Source organism: Camarhynchus parvulus, chromosome 3 (genome assembly GCF_901933205.1).
Source record: "Camarhynchus parvulus chromosome 3, STF_HiC, whole genome shotgun sequence".
Classification (NCBI taxonomy): Eukaryota; Metazoa; Chordata; class Aves; order Passeriformes; family Thraupidae; genus Camarhynchus; species Camarhynchus parvulus.
Window position 1 is genome coordinate 107,210,039 of NC_044573.1, and position 13,402 is coordinate 107,223,440.

At 39.2% G+C, this 13,402-nt stretch overlaps 1 protein-coding gene across 1 annotated transcript in view; it reads left to right on the forward strand.

Moving 5' to 3' along the window:
• Positions 1-4,371: 4,371 nt before the first annotated feature.
• The window catches only part of CLIC5 (chloride intracellular channel 5), a 68,632-nt gene continuing 59,601 nt past the window's right edge, over positions 4,372-13,402 (forward strand). Inside the window, exon 1 of the mRNA XM_030945670.1 lies at positions 4,372-4,860. Within this exon, the coding sequence (XP_030801530.1) occupies positions 4,372-4,860 (489 nt within the window). The remainder of the gene's footprint in view (positions 4,861-13,402) is intronic.

Genomic DNA, 13,402 nt, shown 5'->3' on the forward strand with positions numbered 1-13,402 from the left:
ATGTCTGTAAACCAAGACCAGTCTGTCTCCTAGAGCCCACAGTGTAGTTTTGATAATGTCCTTGAACTACATGTTGCAAAGCTTTGGAAATTTTGAATATTTATGAAGGAAAAAAGTTGTTGGTTTTTTTCTTTTTGTAAAACCAACATCCTGAATGGCCAGGAACATTCATGATTTTGCATTGAGTGTGCTAAAGTGCAAATGAAGGGTGTGATCCTGTGGGATGCTAAGATCCCTCAGAAACTGAGAGACAGTAAACTTCGTTTACCATCATTCAGTTTCAGGTTCAGCTGTTTCCAAGAACTCTGAGTGTTTTAACCATTCAGGATTTTTTTTTGCATCTCTTCGTCTGGAAAAAGATACTTTAGAGCAAGCAACTGAAGGGCCTTAATTTCTTTAGTTTATGTGGAATGATTTACGGCTCTTTGCTTAAATTGTGCAAGTATCTTCATTAGAGAACAAATAAAACTGAAGGATTCTTTTATTAAACCATTAAAACTATAGGAATATCCAGCTGGAAATGACCAGAGAAATTCCTGTAAAAGGAGGTTGCTATTTCTAAATGGGGAACCACTGAAGCTACTTGTGGCACTGATGAATGAGTTGAAGTTTACAATATTATGGAATGTTTAAAATGTGTGCAAATTTTTGCTTCAATAAAGGTGTACCCAGGTAGAAGTCTTCAGAATCTGTACTAAATAGTGTCCTGGGGGGTTTTGCCTCTGATTCTTAATCTCTGAGAATATGTGAGGTATTCTCTTTAGAGATCTGATATTCTTGTTACTCTTTGTTCTTCCCACCCTTCTCTTCCACTCTGGAGGTGAGGGAAAACTGACTCTAGCAATGCAGGAATTTCTTTACAAGTCAGTCAGTCAGTCTTCTGCTTGTCATTTTAAAATAAGTGCAAGGTGGAGGAGCTGATTTCTGTTGGGGTTTCAGGGTGAACTGCTGAAGTTTCAGTAGTTGCTTCAGCAGTCTGACTGTGACATTGCCCTTATCCTTCACATAAATCAAGTTGCTCTAAGCAAACAACTTAAATACCATTAAATGTCTCTGTGTTTGAGCTGCTGAACTGAGCTCTCTGTGTCTCTGCAGAGTGAACAGGCAGTGATCTGGGTTCCTAGCCTCAGTTTTGATGTCCATTTGTGGGCTTCTAAATGTAGATAAATACCAGCCTTGCTGTCTAAACAAGACACATCTGTTGTAGGGAGCTCTGATAACTGGGCTGTATTAAATATCATCTTCATCTCATTTTGATATAATTATTTCCATCTTTTTCTATATGTACTTTGAGGTGCTCATCAGTGTCCACTGGACTGTAGAAAGAAGCAGTGATTTGCTTATTCCAGGTGCTGAACACTAACAAAACTGTAACTAGTGTCTAAGTATGCTAACTGGACTTGTTGATTCTGGTATGTCTTCCTTTAAAAAGAATAAAGTTGAAGTAAAATCAGAAATTCAAGTCATAAAGTAAAAAACAAACTTCTCTTGAAAATGAGGATTTCTATTGCTCATGTTCTTTGTCCTTTTATGAACTTTACTGCTTGTGGTTTTTGTGTTTCTGCAGAGCTGGTGACCAGCATTACCAATGGCTCATGTGGGTCCAGATGGTCAGTGACACAACCTGGATTACAGAATTAGCAGCAGAAAGTATTGTGTTACTAACTTCCACATTAACTCAACACCTTCTAGATTTGGGAGCTGAGGAATTTAAGGAATGGATCAAATTGGTGAGCTCTGTTTCGTAATCTTGCATTCTCATGGCTTTAGGGTGTGACTGTTACTCAGAGGGCTTTAGTTGTGCTGAGACCTTTTTTTTTTCTCTCCTGCCTCATACAACCTCTTCTCTCTCACTTCTGTGCAGGAGAGAATTCCCATTTCACTGGACACAATGATCATTTTCATTGCTCTTGGAGGGTGGCAGAGGAAAGAAGAACTCAGATAACTCACAATAAAGGAACCCACATCAACTGTATTTATTTTTAAATAACACTCACGTTATGCTCTTACTCCTTGTTTTACTTGTGATATTTTAAACCCTCCAGCAGGTGCTGCTGCATCCTGCAAATGTTGTCTTCGTGGAGGGAAAAAAAACGTCATGGACTGGACTACAATTGGACTTTGTTCTTTGTTTTGTGTCATGCATATTTCTGCGTTCTTTTTTTCCCCTCAAACTGTTTGCCAGGTGAGTTATTAAGGAGAGAGTTTTTATGATCCCAGCGAGTTTAATCCTGCAAGCACTCTGTAAGAAGGGGTTGAAGATCAGTGGGAGTTGCTGATCAAAGTCATGCTGAGAGCAAGCTGAACAGACCCAGGCAGAAATACATTTGTATTTCTACAAAATATGAAGAAATCCAAGTGTTTTCTTAGAAGTGAAAAGTAGGCCTAAAAGAAGTTGAATTTATAAAACTTACCAGCTGTTTTATTGCTTTTCTGAAGTTTCTGGAACTTCAGTAATTTAAGTTCATGATTTTAAATCGGTCTTATCATTGGCCTTGGTCTGGAGTGTTAGAAGTTTGCAAGACAGATTACACAGCACCCATTTCAGAATCTCTGAGTTAGGATTTCCAGGATTTAGTAAGGAATTGTGGCTGAGTTACATACAGCTAATGTAAAGAGATGTGCTTTGTCCTGTTTAGTGATGGACCACTTGTACCAAGCAGGAATGTCGGGGTAGTAGGATTTGAAATTAGGCCTTGGCAATGTATCCTTGAAGTCCTTGAGTTGCAACAGGTCAGAAATGCCCTCATGAGCTAAGAGATCTCATTGATCTCTGATACTGACCTGCATCTTTGTACTGTACAATCACAGTGATTAAACTTGGTTGTGACCATGATCTTGGCACTTTTCTGCTTATCTAGGAGCCCTACATTTAAATAAGATGAAATATTGCTTTGCTTTTGATATTTAACTTTAGTAGTACTCTAAAGTTCTTAATATAAGGGTAACGGCAGTTAACTACAGTCATAAATCCCAGGCAGGCTGCACCTGCTGTCCTACACTGCAAAACAGCTTGTGCTTCCTTCTTGTTCTGCCTGGAACGGCTTGAATTACCATCTTTCTCTTTCACTTCTCTTCTTTATTTCTTTAAGAAATCTAACCTGGCTATGGCAGTTACCACTCAGGAAGTTACAAGGATGGGTCAGGAGTACACCTTCATTTTCCTTTTGACTCCACTCCAAAAGATTAAATATAATTCTTTTATAAGAATTCATGTAATAATGTATGTAATCCAGATGCAGAAAACATGGAGATCAAAACTCTTTAGTCAATAAGGCTTGAAGTTCTCATGACTTTAATAGATTGGTAACTTTATAATAATCTGATAACTGCAGGTTTGGATATTCCAGAAGTTTCAGCTCTGTTGAATTCAGCCGCTCTGGAATGTGCATCTGTCTCTATAAGGGCAGTTAATTCTTTGCTAAAGCTGGCAGTATTCACCCACTGTAGATTCTGTGCAGTTTGGTGTGTCTCTCCATTCATTAGAGAGAAGGAACTGTATACACAAGGTGGCAAACAAGATTTCTACAGTGTATGTTTTACAACATGGAGATAGATAACCAAAACATGATTATAATTGATGCATTACGTATATGTAATAATGATTAATACTTCTTCATTGTTTTCTTTTCCTATATTCCCAGGGCAGCTCATGAGAGCTTTTACAGTTTTGGCCCTAGTTTATAGTTCAGAGGAGGACAATGCCAAATGTGAAATGTGTGGTCCCCAAAGTGAACGAGTGGCAATGTTGGAAAGAGTTAAAATTTATCTCTTTATAATTTTTGGTAGTTTTTTCATAAATGATCTTCAGTTGTTGATGATTCTGTAAATAACTACTAAAACGTAGATGATTGCTTGTATTATTGAGGCAGTTTTGCCTTGCTTTTCCTTGAAGTTTTTGTGAAAAAACTCACTCCTATTTTGTGAAAATATGAGTGAGTGGGCGAAGTCCACATTTCTACCTCTTTACATAAACAAGATTTCCAGTAGAACTATTTTCAACTTCCTATGTAAGTATATTTATTTTTTTACTGTAGCTTTCTAGTACTGATAGGTTCTTTAGCTGGTTTTTGCTATACTTATCCAGGCAACATCTGGAGGAACAGCTGATTACAGCTCTTGAGATACAGTTCCCAGGAGTCAGATCGACAAAGGGGTTAAAAGTGAGACAGCCTTTTACTTGGTGGAAGTGCAGTTGTTGATTCAAGGCTCTCAGTAAATGATTGCTGGAGATCTGCCATGTGTAGCTGAGCATTCAGAAAGTACACCACAGACTCTGTTTCCTCCTGAGGAGCCTTGTCTGTCAACATCTCACTTTAATTGTAGTCTGTAAGGTACCAACAGGCAGGCAAAGCTCACCAGCCAGCAGCCATGGAAGATCCAGTCTTCAGTGACATCAATGAAAATGCTAACAACAGCAGTGTCTCTGAGGTTTCAGATTCTGAGGAAAATAAAGGGGGTGATCTTTTTGATCATGTCCATGAAGACTCAGCATCCCCTTTTTCCATCAGTAATACCCCAGAAAACATGGATGGTAGTAAGGAGAACTCAGAAGATAGCTGTGATAATTCTGTGGCCTCTCAGCATGGAAGTGATGGAGAAGATGATTCTTCATCTCACCATGGTGCTGAAGAAGGCTACCCACAGCAGCAGATGGATCTGATGAGCCCAATTCTGGAAGATAAAGATGAAGAAGGCTCAATGTTTGAGAGCAACCTGCATTTTCCTCCGGATTTCCAGTTTCGTCAGAGACAGAGCACTTATACCAACTCTTCAACTTCCCTCAAGTTTCCCCTTAACAATAACTCTGGAGAAACTAACAACTTCCAGGAAGATTTTGAGATTTCTGTTTTTGTAAAGGTAAGAACCTGGGTGCTCCTAAGCATACCCTACTTTTAAACCCCAAATCAATATGTGTAACCTCCAAATCAGAGAAATACAGCTACCAACTGCTTTGCTCTCAACTCTGCTGCAGGGAGCCAATCTCTTCACTTACCTCTTGCATCTGTAAGCAGAGAAAGAGATGATTTGTGTTGTGTGGAAGTGCCTGGGATTTCTTCATTCAAATGGCAGTATGGTTCAGGTATTCTGATTGTTGCTGCAATTCATTTATTCTGGGAAACCTCTCTGCCGTTACAGCTAGGGTGCTACTACTTAGTTGAGCTAGTTCAGCTATCCCTGCACTTCACTATCTAGTAGCTGAGAGCTCAAAAGTAATAGCTGTGAATGCTATGAAGAAAACTGAATATATAGTTTAAATAATGCTCATCCCTGAAAGAAGTTTTTCTTTCCTTTCTTTCAATATTTAGAGGTAGGTATTTCTGTAACAATTTAAACATGTATTTTCATTAATTTCCAGTTAGGTGTAAATTACTGAGAGGGCTTTCACACCTTCTCTCACCTTATAAAGGATTACTTAGGTTTCAAAACTGTAAACACCTGTGTTCTTGAATAAACACTATGATTCTCTTCAGAAACACACTTGTATTTAATCTTTCTCAACATTTATTAGGCTGAAACACAGGCCTGACAGTTCCTTCTTTTTAACTATAGAAAAATGTTCAAGATCTTGTGTACCTTGAATAGAACAATACACCATGATTATAATATTCTGTCATTTCAAGAGAAGCCTCACGAAGTTTGTCACTTTTCAACATAAATAACATTATCAAAATCTGTTTCTCAGTTCCATGGGGGCTTTGGAAGCTGGAAAAGAGATTTTGTCACAACACATAATGAGAAATGTTTTCAGCAGTCATTATTTGGTTAAATGACTCCCTGAAACAGCACCTGTCCTATTTCTGTTACTGGATCGTGGTCATTACTAAAAATATATTGGTTATATGGTCAAAGTAAGAGCTGTGACATTAGTTCTATTTTATATTTCTGCATGTTGTCCTGTGTATGTGTTAAAAGTTGCAGCAATTGAGTACATTTTGTTGGTTAGCAACTACATGGTGTTAGCAACTTGTATTTGGGCTTTAAAATCTTCTCTTTATTTTCCTTATTCTTTCACATCCCTCTTATTTCAAAATAACAATGTCTTATTTTTCTATGGATAAAATAAGAAATGTGTGCAGATGTTCCCATTCAAGCAGAGTAGTTTGGGTTAATTTGAAAAAGTGAGAAGAGAGGCATTTTGAATAGAACTGTCAGGGACAAGGTCTGAGGAAGTCCTTTTCCTTGCTTTTGTTGTGCAGAGTAGTTGATTATCCCATAAAGGTTCTTATCAGCTACTCCAGAGAGAAAGGCAAAGTGTGCTCTCTTCACTTTGGAAACGTGACTGACGGGTGTCTTTGAGATGTCCTTGAGCCCCAAGAGATCCCTTCCTGGCTGAAAGGCTGACATGAGGCTCTCAGGTGATCCACGCTGTGCCCAGTGGGCAGGGCACTGGGTACTGCTGGGTAGGTGACTGAACTGAACTCCTGTTACAGTGTTTTATTCCTTGAGAACATGATGATGTTTAGTTTTTGGCTTTTTGTTTTTCTGTCTTTCTGGGGTCAAGGTAATAAAGCAATAACTCCATGGAGTGCAGATCCAGCTTTGCTCTCTTTAATTATCTAGATAGCAAAAGTCAGGCTGTGAAATGGAAGGTCACAGAATAATATATAACAAGAGTAGTGAAATCCATGAGGTCTGTGGCTTCTTGCACATGGGATTAATATCTCAGTTGTATCAATAAATATTATGCATAGATGGTTCCCTTCTCACATGGTCTCTAGCCGACCTGAGGCCAGTGTTGCTCTGAAACTGGGTTCATCTGGGTTTCCACTTTTCTGGAGACACTAACAGTGACAGCAGGACCTGGTGCTGTAGGACAACAGTGATCATGACAGTTCTGCCCCTATTTAATCCTCCTTTTGCTTGTAGACCTAATAAATCTCTGTGAATGACTGGAAACGTGAGTGTCAGAGGACTGAACACCAGAGAAAGTGGGAAGATTAAATGGTATCTAACTCACAGTGTAGCTGGATGGATAATGTTTACAGTAATCTATTCATTAGACACCAAGAAAATGTTTACATCACTTTAACTCATTTTTCACTGATTATCAGTGCTTGGTAACTATGTTATGTCAGTGGGCTATTTCAGAATGTGCCATAAGGTAAAAAAGGAATTCCCTGTGCCTTTAACCGCAGAATGCAGCATGTAACAACATGAATCTGTTTATGTGAATCCAGCACGTCCAGGCTTGTCACAGCCACCTTAATGCCCTTTCAATAACTCTGTAATTTATTCAAACAAAAGCCTTTGCAATTTGAACAGAAATATGACTGGCACACAGGCTGTGTTACTGAGTGCACAGAACAGCCTGACCCAATCATAGCTCCAAGGTTCGGCCTTCTCACCTGTACACTGTATTTTCCTGTTGAGCAGGATGTTTGTTCTGAAGGTTTGGGTTTCTTTGAAAATTTTAACTTTTTTGTTTTCCTGAAGCTTAAGTTGTTATTTAAAGAGCAGTCCTCCAATTTTCTTTTCAGAAGAAAATGATTGCCTTTCTGTTTTTTTGATGACCTGAGACTGACTGCAGATTATAGTCTCTCTGTAGTCATTTGTGCTATAGGAACACGGTTGCCAAAAGAAGGAAGGTAATTCTTTACCCTAAGCAATAAACACCTTGTGTTAGGCAAAAATACCAATGCTATACTGTGGTTTAGCATCATCAGCCTGCACCTGTCGGATCACAGCACTGGAGTAACAGAGTTGTGGATGCTGGAGAGCATCTCTGGAGATCACCTAGTCCAACTCCTTGCTCAGAGCAGGATCACCTACAACAGCTCGCTGAGGGTCATGTTTGGTTTTCAATATTTCCAAAGGTGAAGAAACCACAACTTCTCTGTGCAACCATTCTAATGTCATACCATCATGGTAAAACTGTTTAAATGGAATTTTGTGTATCTAAATTTGTGCTTGTTGCCTCCTGTCCCTTTAGTAGATACCAGTGCTTATTTATATTTAAGAATCAAAACCTATGCATTTAGCTGTTTCTGTTTGGAATTATGGTATCCCTCTGTAAAATTTCATTAAGTTAGGAGCTGGAAAATAAAGGACATTTTTGTTTTTTCCAACAAGATGTTTCCCTCTCCCTCATTTGAAGTTCTGAGTCCTGCACTTGGGTCTCAACAACTCCTGCAGTTCTGCAGGCTGTGAGAAGAGTGGCTGGAAAGCTGGAAAAGGACCTGGGGGTGCTGGTGACAGCAGCTGAACATGACCCAGCTGTGTCCAGGTGGGCAAGAAGGCCAAAGGCACCTGGCTTGCACCAGCCATGGTGTGGCAGCAGGGCGAGGGCAGTGACTGTCCCCTGTGCTGGACACTGCTGAGGCCACACCTCAAATCCGGGGTTCAGTTCTGGGCCCCTCATGGCAAAAAAGAAATTGAGGAGCTGGAGCATGTCCAGAGAAGGGAATGGAGCTGAGGAAGGGGCTGGAGCACAGGTCTGATGAGGAGCAGCTGAGGGAGCTGGAGGATCTTGCTTTCCAAACCCTCTGAAAGGAAAATAGGGCCAGGTGGGGGTTGGGTTCTGCCCTCACATAACAAGTGACAAGATGAGAGAAAATTCCTCAAGTTGTGCCAGTGGAGGTTTAGGTTGGATATTTTTTTTTTTTTTCATGGAAAGGGTTGTCAGGCACTGGAACAGGCCACTCAGGGAAGGGGAGTCACCATCCCTGGGCATCCAAAAACATGTGGATGTGGTACTTGAGGCCCTGGTTAAATGGTGAACATGGCAGTGGTGCTTGTTGACAGTTGGACTTGTTGTTATTTCAAACTTTACCAATTCTGTGATTCTGTGGTTCTTTGATTTTAAGCCAGGATTATCTGAGAACTCCAACTTGGTGGCACAACTAACTCTCTGCTAGTTTCCTACTGACTCCCCAGGCTGAGCTGAACTGTTGAGAATGACAGACCATGTTCCTCACAGGGACAGTGAGACTCATTGTGTCACTGGGAAAATCACGCTTCTTCCTAATAAGTTGCCTTCTCTCGTTTTATGAAGCATTCTGGAATCTGTTGAGAAAATTCTGTTTAGGAATGTGTATTAATGGTTCAGAACTTGAAGTCACTGGACAAATCTAATTTTAAGCATGCATAATTTGAAGACATCAGAACCACATGGATGTCCAGTGAGAAATTAGTGGTTAAACTGGTGTTTTGCTGAGCAGAACTGAGCATTTCTCACTACATTCCTAATCTACAGAGGAAAACAGCTGTATTTGCAGTTGTGGGCTGTTAGATATTTGTAAGCATAACTGGGAGTCTGGATACCTCCTAGCAATGGAAACCAGTTAGTCTTCTGATTGACTCCAATACAGCACAGGAGGCTGGTGTTCATCCATATCTTCTCCACCAAGGTTTGCAGGTAGAAAGGTAAATTCAGGCTGAAGCCAGGTGGCAGCTGTAACTCTCCATATGTACACAAAATTAGAGTAGTTTGTCTTTTTAAACCATTTTAGCCTTTAAAAATATTATAAATAATAAATCTAATGGAAATATGCAACTATTATTTTGGTCTTAATAATAAGCTTAGAAAAAGGTTGAGTGATTCATAATCCACCTTTTAAACAGCATTAACAGAGCAACGTGAGCAAGGAAAAGATCCAAGAGTTATTTTCAGAATCTTCCAGTCTTGGCAGATTTACAGACCAAGATGCTGAAGTTAACATGTACACAGCGGGAAATGACTCATGGGGAGCCAATATCCTAACGTGATGCCTGTTTTGATAATTAAAATTAAATTAATGGTTGTTTATTCCTGCAAATAGATTGAGATAGCTTACAAGTACAATTAAGTATAGAAATACAAGTCTGGAATACCAAGTAATGTGTCCTTCTGGTCTCACTCTTATCTAGACTATCCCTAACAGATGTGTCTTTGGGAACATTCGGTGATGCCCATTCAGCACCTACACCAATTCGTCTCTGTCAATGCTTAATTATTGTCCTGAGACAATATTTTCCTTTAGTAAAATTCAATTGCTCTGAATTATGCTATTTTTATTTTTAATAGACAATACCTTTATGTATATAGAAGACACAGATCAAAATTTCCTTCAGTCTTTGCTTTCTTGAACTAAACAAGTCCTTCAGCTTTCCTTCAAGCTTGAATCATCATTTCTAAATGTTGAGTGGTTTGGTGTGTTGTGGTTTGTTTTTTTTTGTTTTAGGGGTCATTTTTATGACCTTTTCCAATCTTTCTCCAGTTAATTTATATCATTCTTAAGCTCCAGTTTGGAGGTACAGGTAGTGCAAATAGCAATGCTAATAAAAATTACTACAGCAAGCACCTCTTTAATTCATCATTTATCCGACTCTCTAGTCAGAACACTTTATCTGCTCTATTTTAATGTATTTTTGAATCCTTTAACATTTGTAGGGTTCCTCCAGCCCTGATGGTTTCCCAAAAAATGCTTCAGTAACAGTTTTGCCCATTTGCAAGCAGGTGTAACACAGTAGTACTGCACAGTTTGCAGCTGCTATTTGACTTGTAGAGTGTTAGGTTTCTCTTCTGTGAGAATTTAGGTTTCTCTAAGTGGTGTGATCAGACTCTGATCACCCCTCACTGAAAACAGCATGGTTTTGGAGTCAGAGAACTGCTCTGACATAAATCTAGCGTGAAAGACACCTTCACTAGCGCTTTTGCTCTGCTATCTCAGAAAATAAGGATACACCTCTAACACTTCCACACCACTGTGCAGACCCAGTGTGGTTTTATGGCTCCCTTCTCCACCCTGTCAGGTACAGCAGACAGGTAATCTCTGAAGTTTTCACATATAAACCTAATAGCTACTAACCCTTATTTCTGAGGAGGAAAACTGTGCTGTAGGTCTCTTCACAGCTGGATTTATGCCTATCCAAATTACTCTGTGTGTGCGTGTGAAAAGACTAGTGACGGCCGTTCTGCTGCAGATAACACCCAGTCCCCCAGCTATCAGTCACGAGCAGAACGTGTGTTTCAGCAGCAGGGCAGAGCAGTTTGCCTAATCTTTTGGATACAAAGGGGAAAAGGTCTTGCTTCCAACCCTTACTGAGTCTGTGCTTCACTCAGACACCTGTGGAAATGTCTGTGAATCCATTTTGAACTGGTGCTCTGTGCCCCCCTCAGTGCACGGCTCCAGCCACAGCAGTGTTCGGGCACAGCGTAGCAACAGCTTCAAAATACAGACCTGGATTATCTAGGAAATTGTCCCTGCACAGTGATTGCAGCAATGGCAAACACAATGTAAATAATGAAGGTCACACTGAGAGAAAATTAAACCAGGATTTATTTACTCATTTGTTTTCCTTATATATATTTCATCTTGTGATACCCTCTTTGATGTTCTGAAAACAAGGCTCTCATCCCAGCATGGACTGTTTTTTTCTTTTGAAACATCTCAGCACCTACATTTTTGAAGTGAAAAATGTTTGGATTTGTGGATTGATTTTTTGCTGGCCTTGAAAATTTATCTGTGGAGCAGTATTGTCAACTGTTAAATGAATCCTGTCCAAAACAGAGCAATTTGTATTATTTTGAATTGCTTATTTTAGAAGTACCTAGAGAGCAGCTCTACTGAGACTAAGATTTTACAAATGCAAAATAATGCATTATCCCTGCAGAGCAACAAGTGATGATAATATGTCAACTATTTTGGAGTCTGCAAAAGGAAAGCAGCATTTCTGCTCTGCTCTTTGTTTTCTTTAGATATCAAGGGTTGGATTTGGTTCATCCAACTGTAGGTGTGTCTGTAAGCCATTAACTACACCTCTGCAGGATATCTAGGCTCTTTCTGCAACAAAAAGCTATCTGAAATAGCATGATGGGATGTTAATTCCTGTGGCCAAGTGCAAGCACCACCTGTAGAGGGAGGTTCCTTGTTAAGTCGCCTAATTCAGTTTTCCAACCACGGGCATCCCCTGCTGGTTTAGATGTCTAAAAACTTCTTTCCTGGCCTCCAGCTGCCTCTGGAGTGTCCCATAGATCCTGTCTCATATATGTTTATGGATTTCCTCAGCTATCCTTCCAAATGCTGCTGGATATCTAGGCTTAGGCAACTGCATCAAGCCATAAACTTTCACTGGAAACAACAGCCTGGTCACCTGAAGTTAAATAAACTGAATACTACCAGTGACAGTTTAAATACAAATCTTGGATGACTAGATTAGTCTAGAAGTGAATTCTGGTAATGGACATCTGGAAACAAACTTTGGATTGGTGAATTTCTTTTTTCAGGTTATGTAATTTCCATTTTTGTTTCAGTGTCCCCACTCAGCAACAACTGAAGTGCAATATTGATCAAACAGTGCGATGTTGGACACTTCTGCTGTTCACTTACTGTCTAAATTGACCAGATAAAATTATCTACTATATTTTATCATCTTTCCAAGACTGAGATCCAGCACTCTAACTTCAGTCAAATCTTATCCTTTTTTTTAACAATCTCCATACATGTGTCTTTCAACTGTATTTGTTTTAGAATTACATTTTATTTCAGACACCACAGTAGAAGAAAAAAGCTAACTGAACATACTGAATTTGAATGTCTAGATATGGCTTCAAACACAGCTTAAGATTTTAATTGGGAAAAGAAAAATTCTTTGTTTCTTTGGGTCATAAGACCCTGCATTAAAGGCAAATTTTCCACTGTTGTGCCACTGTATTTACTAGTTCATTTAGAATTACTCAATGTCCTCTCATAACTTTGTTTGTGGCTGAAATGAGACATATAAATATTTTTATGTATTTGTGGCAATATAAAAAATATTTACTTCTTTGTGGAAAATGTTATGGACCTGTATGATACTGACTTCTGTAGCAGAAGAAAAGGAGGAAGTGTGTCATTCTGAAATGAGTCATTTATTTGTCATCTGCAGGTATGTTTTTTATATTTAGATCTCTAGATGATCTTTTTCATATCAATTAGTGAAACAATTGTAGGTGAATTTGTACTGTTTGTAGGTGAATTTGTACATCTCTGATAATGCAAGACGTCAGTGACGTTCATGACGTTACAATGACGTGCTCAGGGATAGCTGGGAATGAATTTGTCAGTGCACAGGTCTGGTTTCAATACATCCAGCAGTGTTCAAAACCAGGATTTTGATTTACAAGTTAATTGATTTTCTGTTGCAGGCTCCATGCAGGTGTTAAAGAAGTAAAACTTGAGAACACATCCTCTGAGAGAAAACCATCATCTTCCTGCTTATATGTTTATAAAAGATGAGGCACAGAAAGGTAGAAATAATCTGCACACTGACCAAGATGGTTTCTTTGGGGATTCTAGGTAATCTGAAAAAAATTCATAGGACTGGATGTGACTTTTTGGGACACGAAATCAAGTATTCTGTTACAGCCGCCTCATCATGCAATACTTCATTCATAAAGGGATCAAAGTCTATTTATAAACTATTACTATTATTATTAATT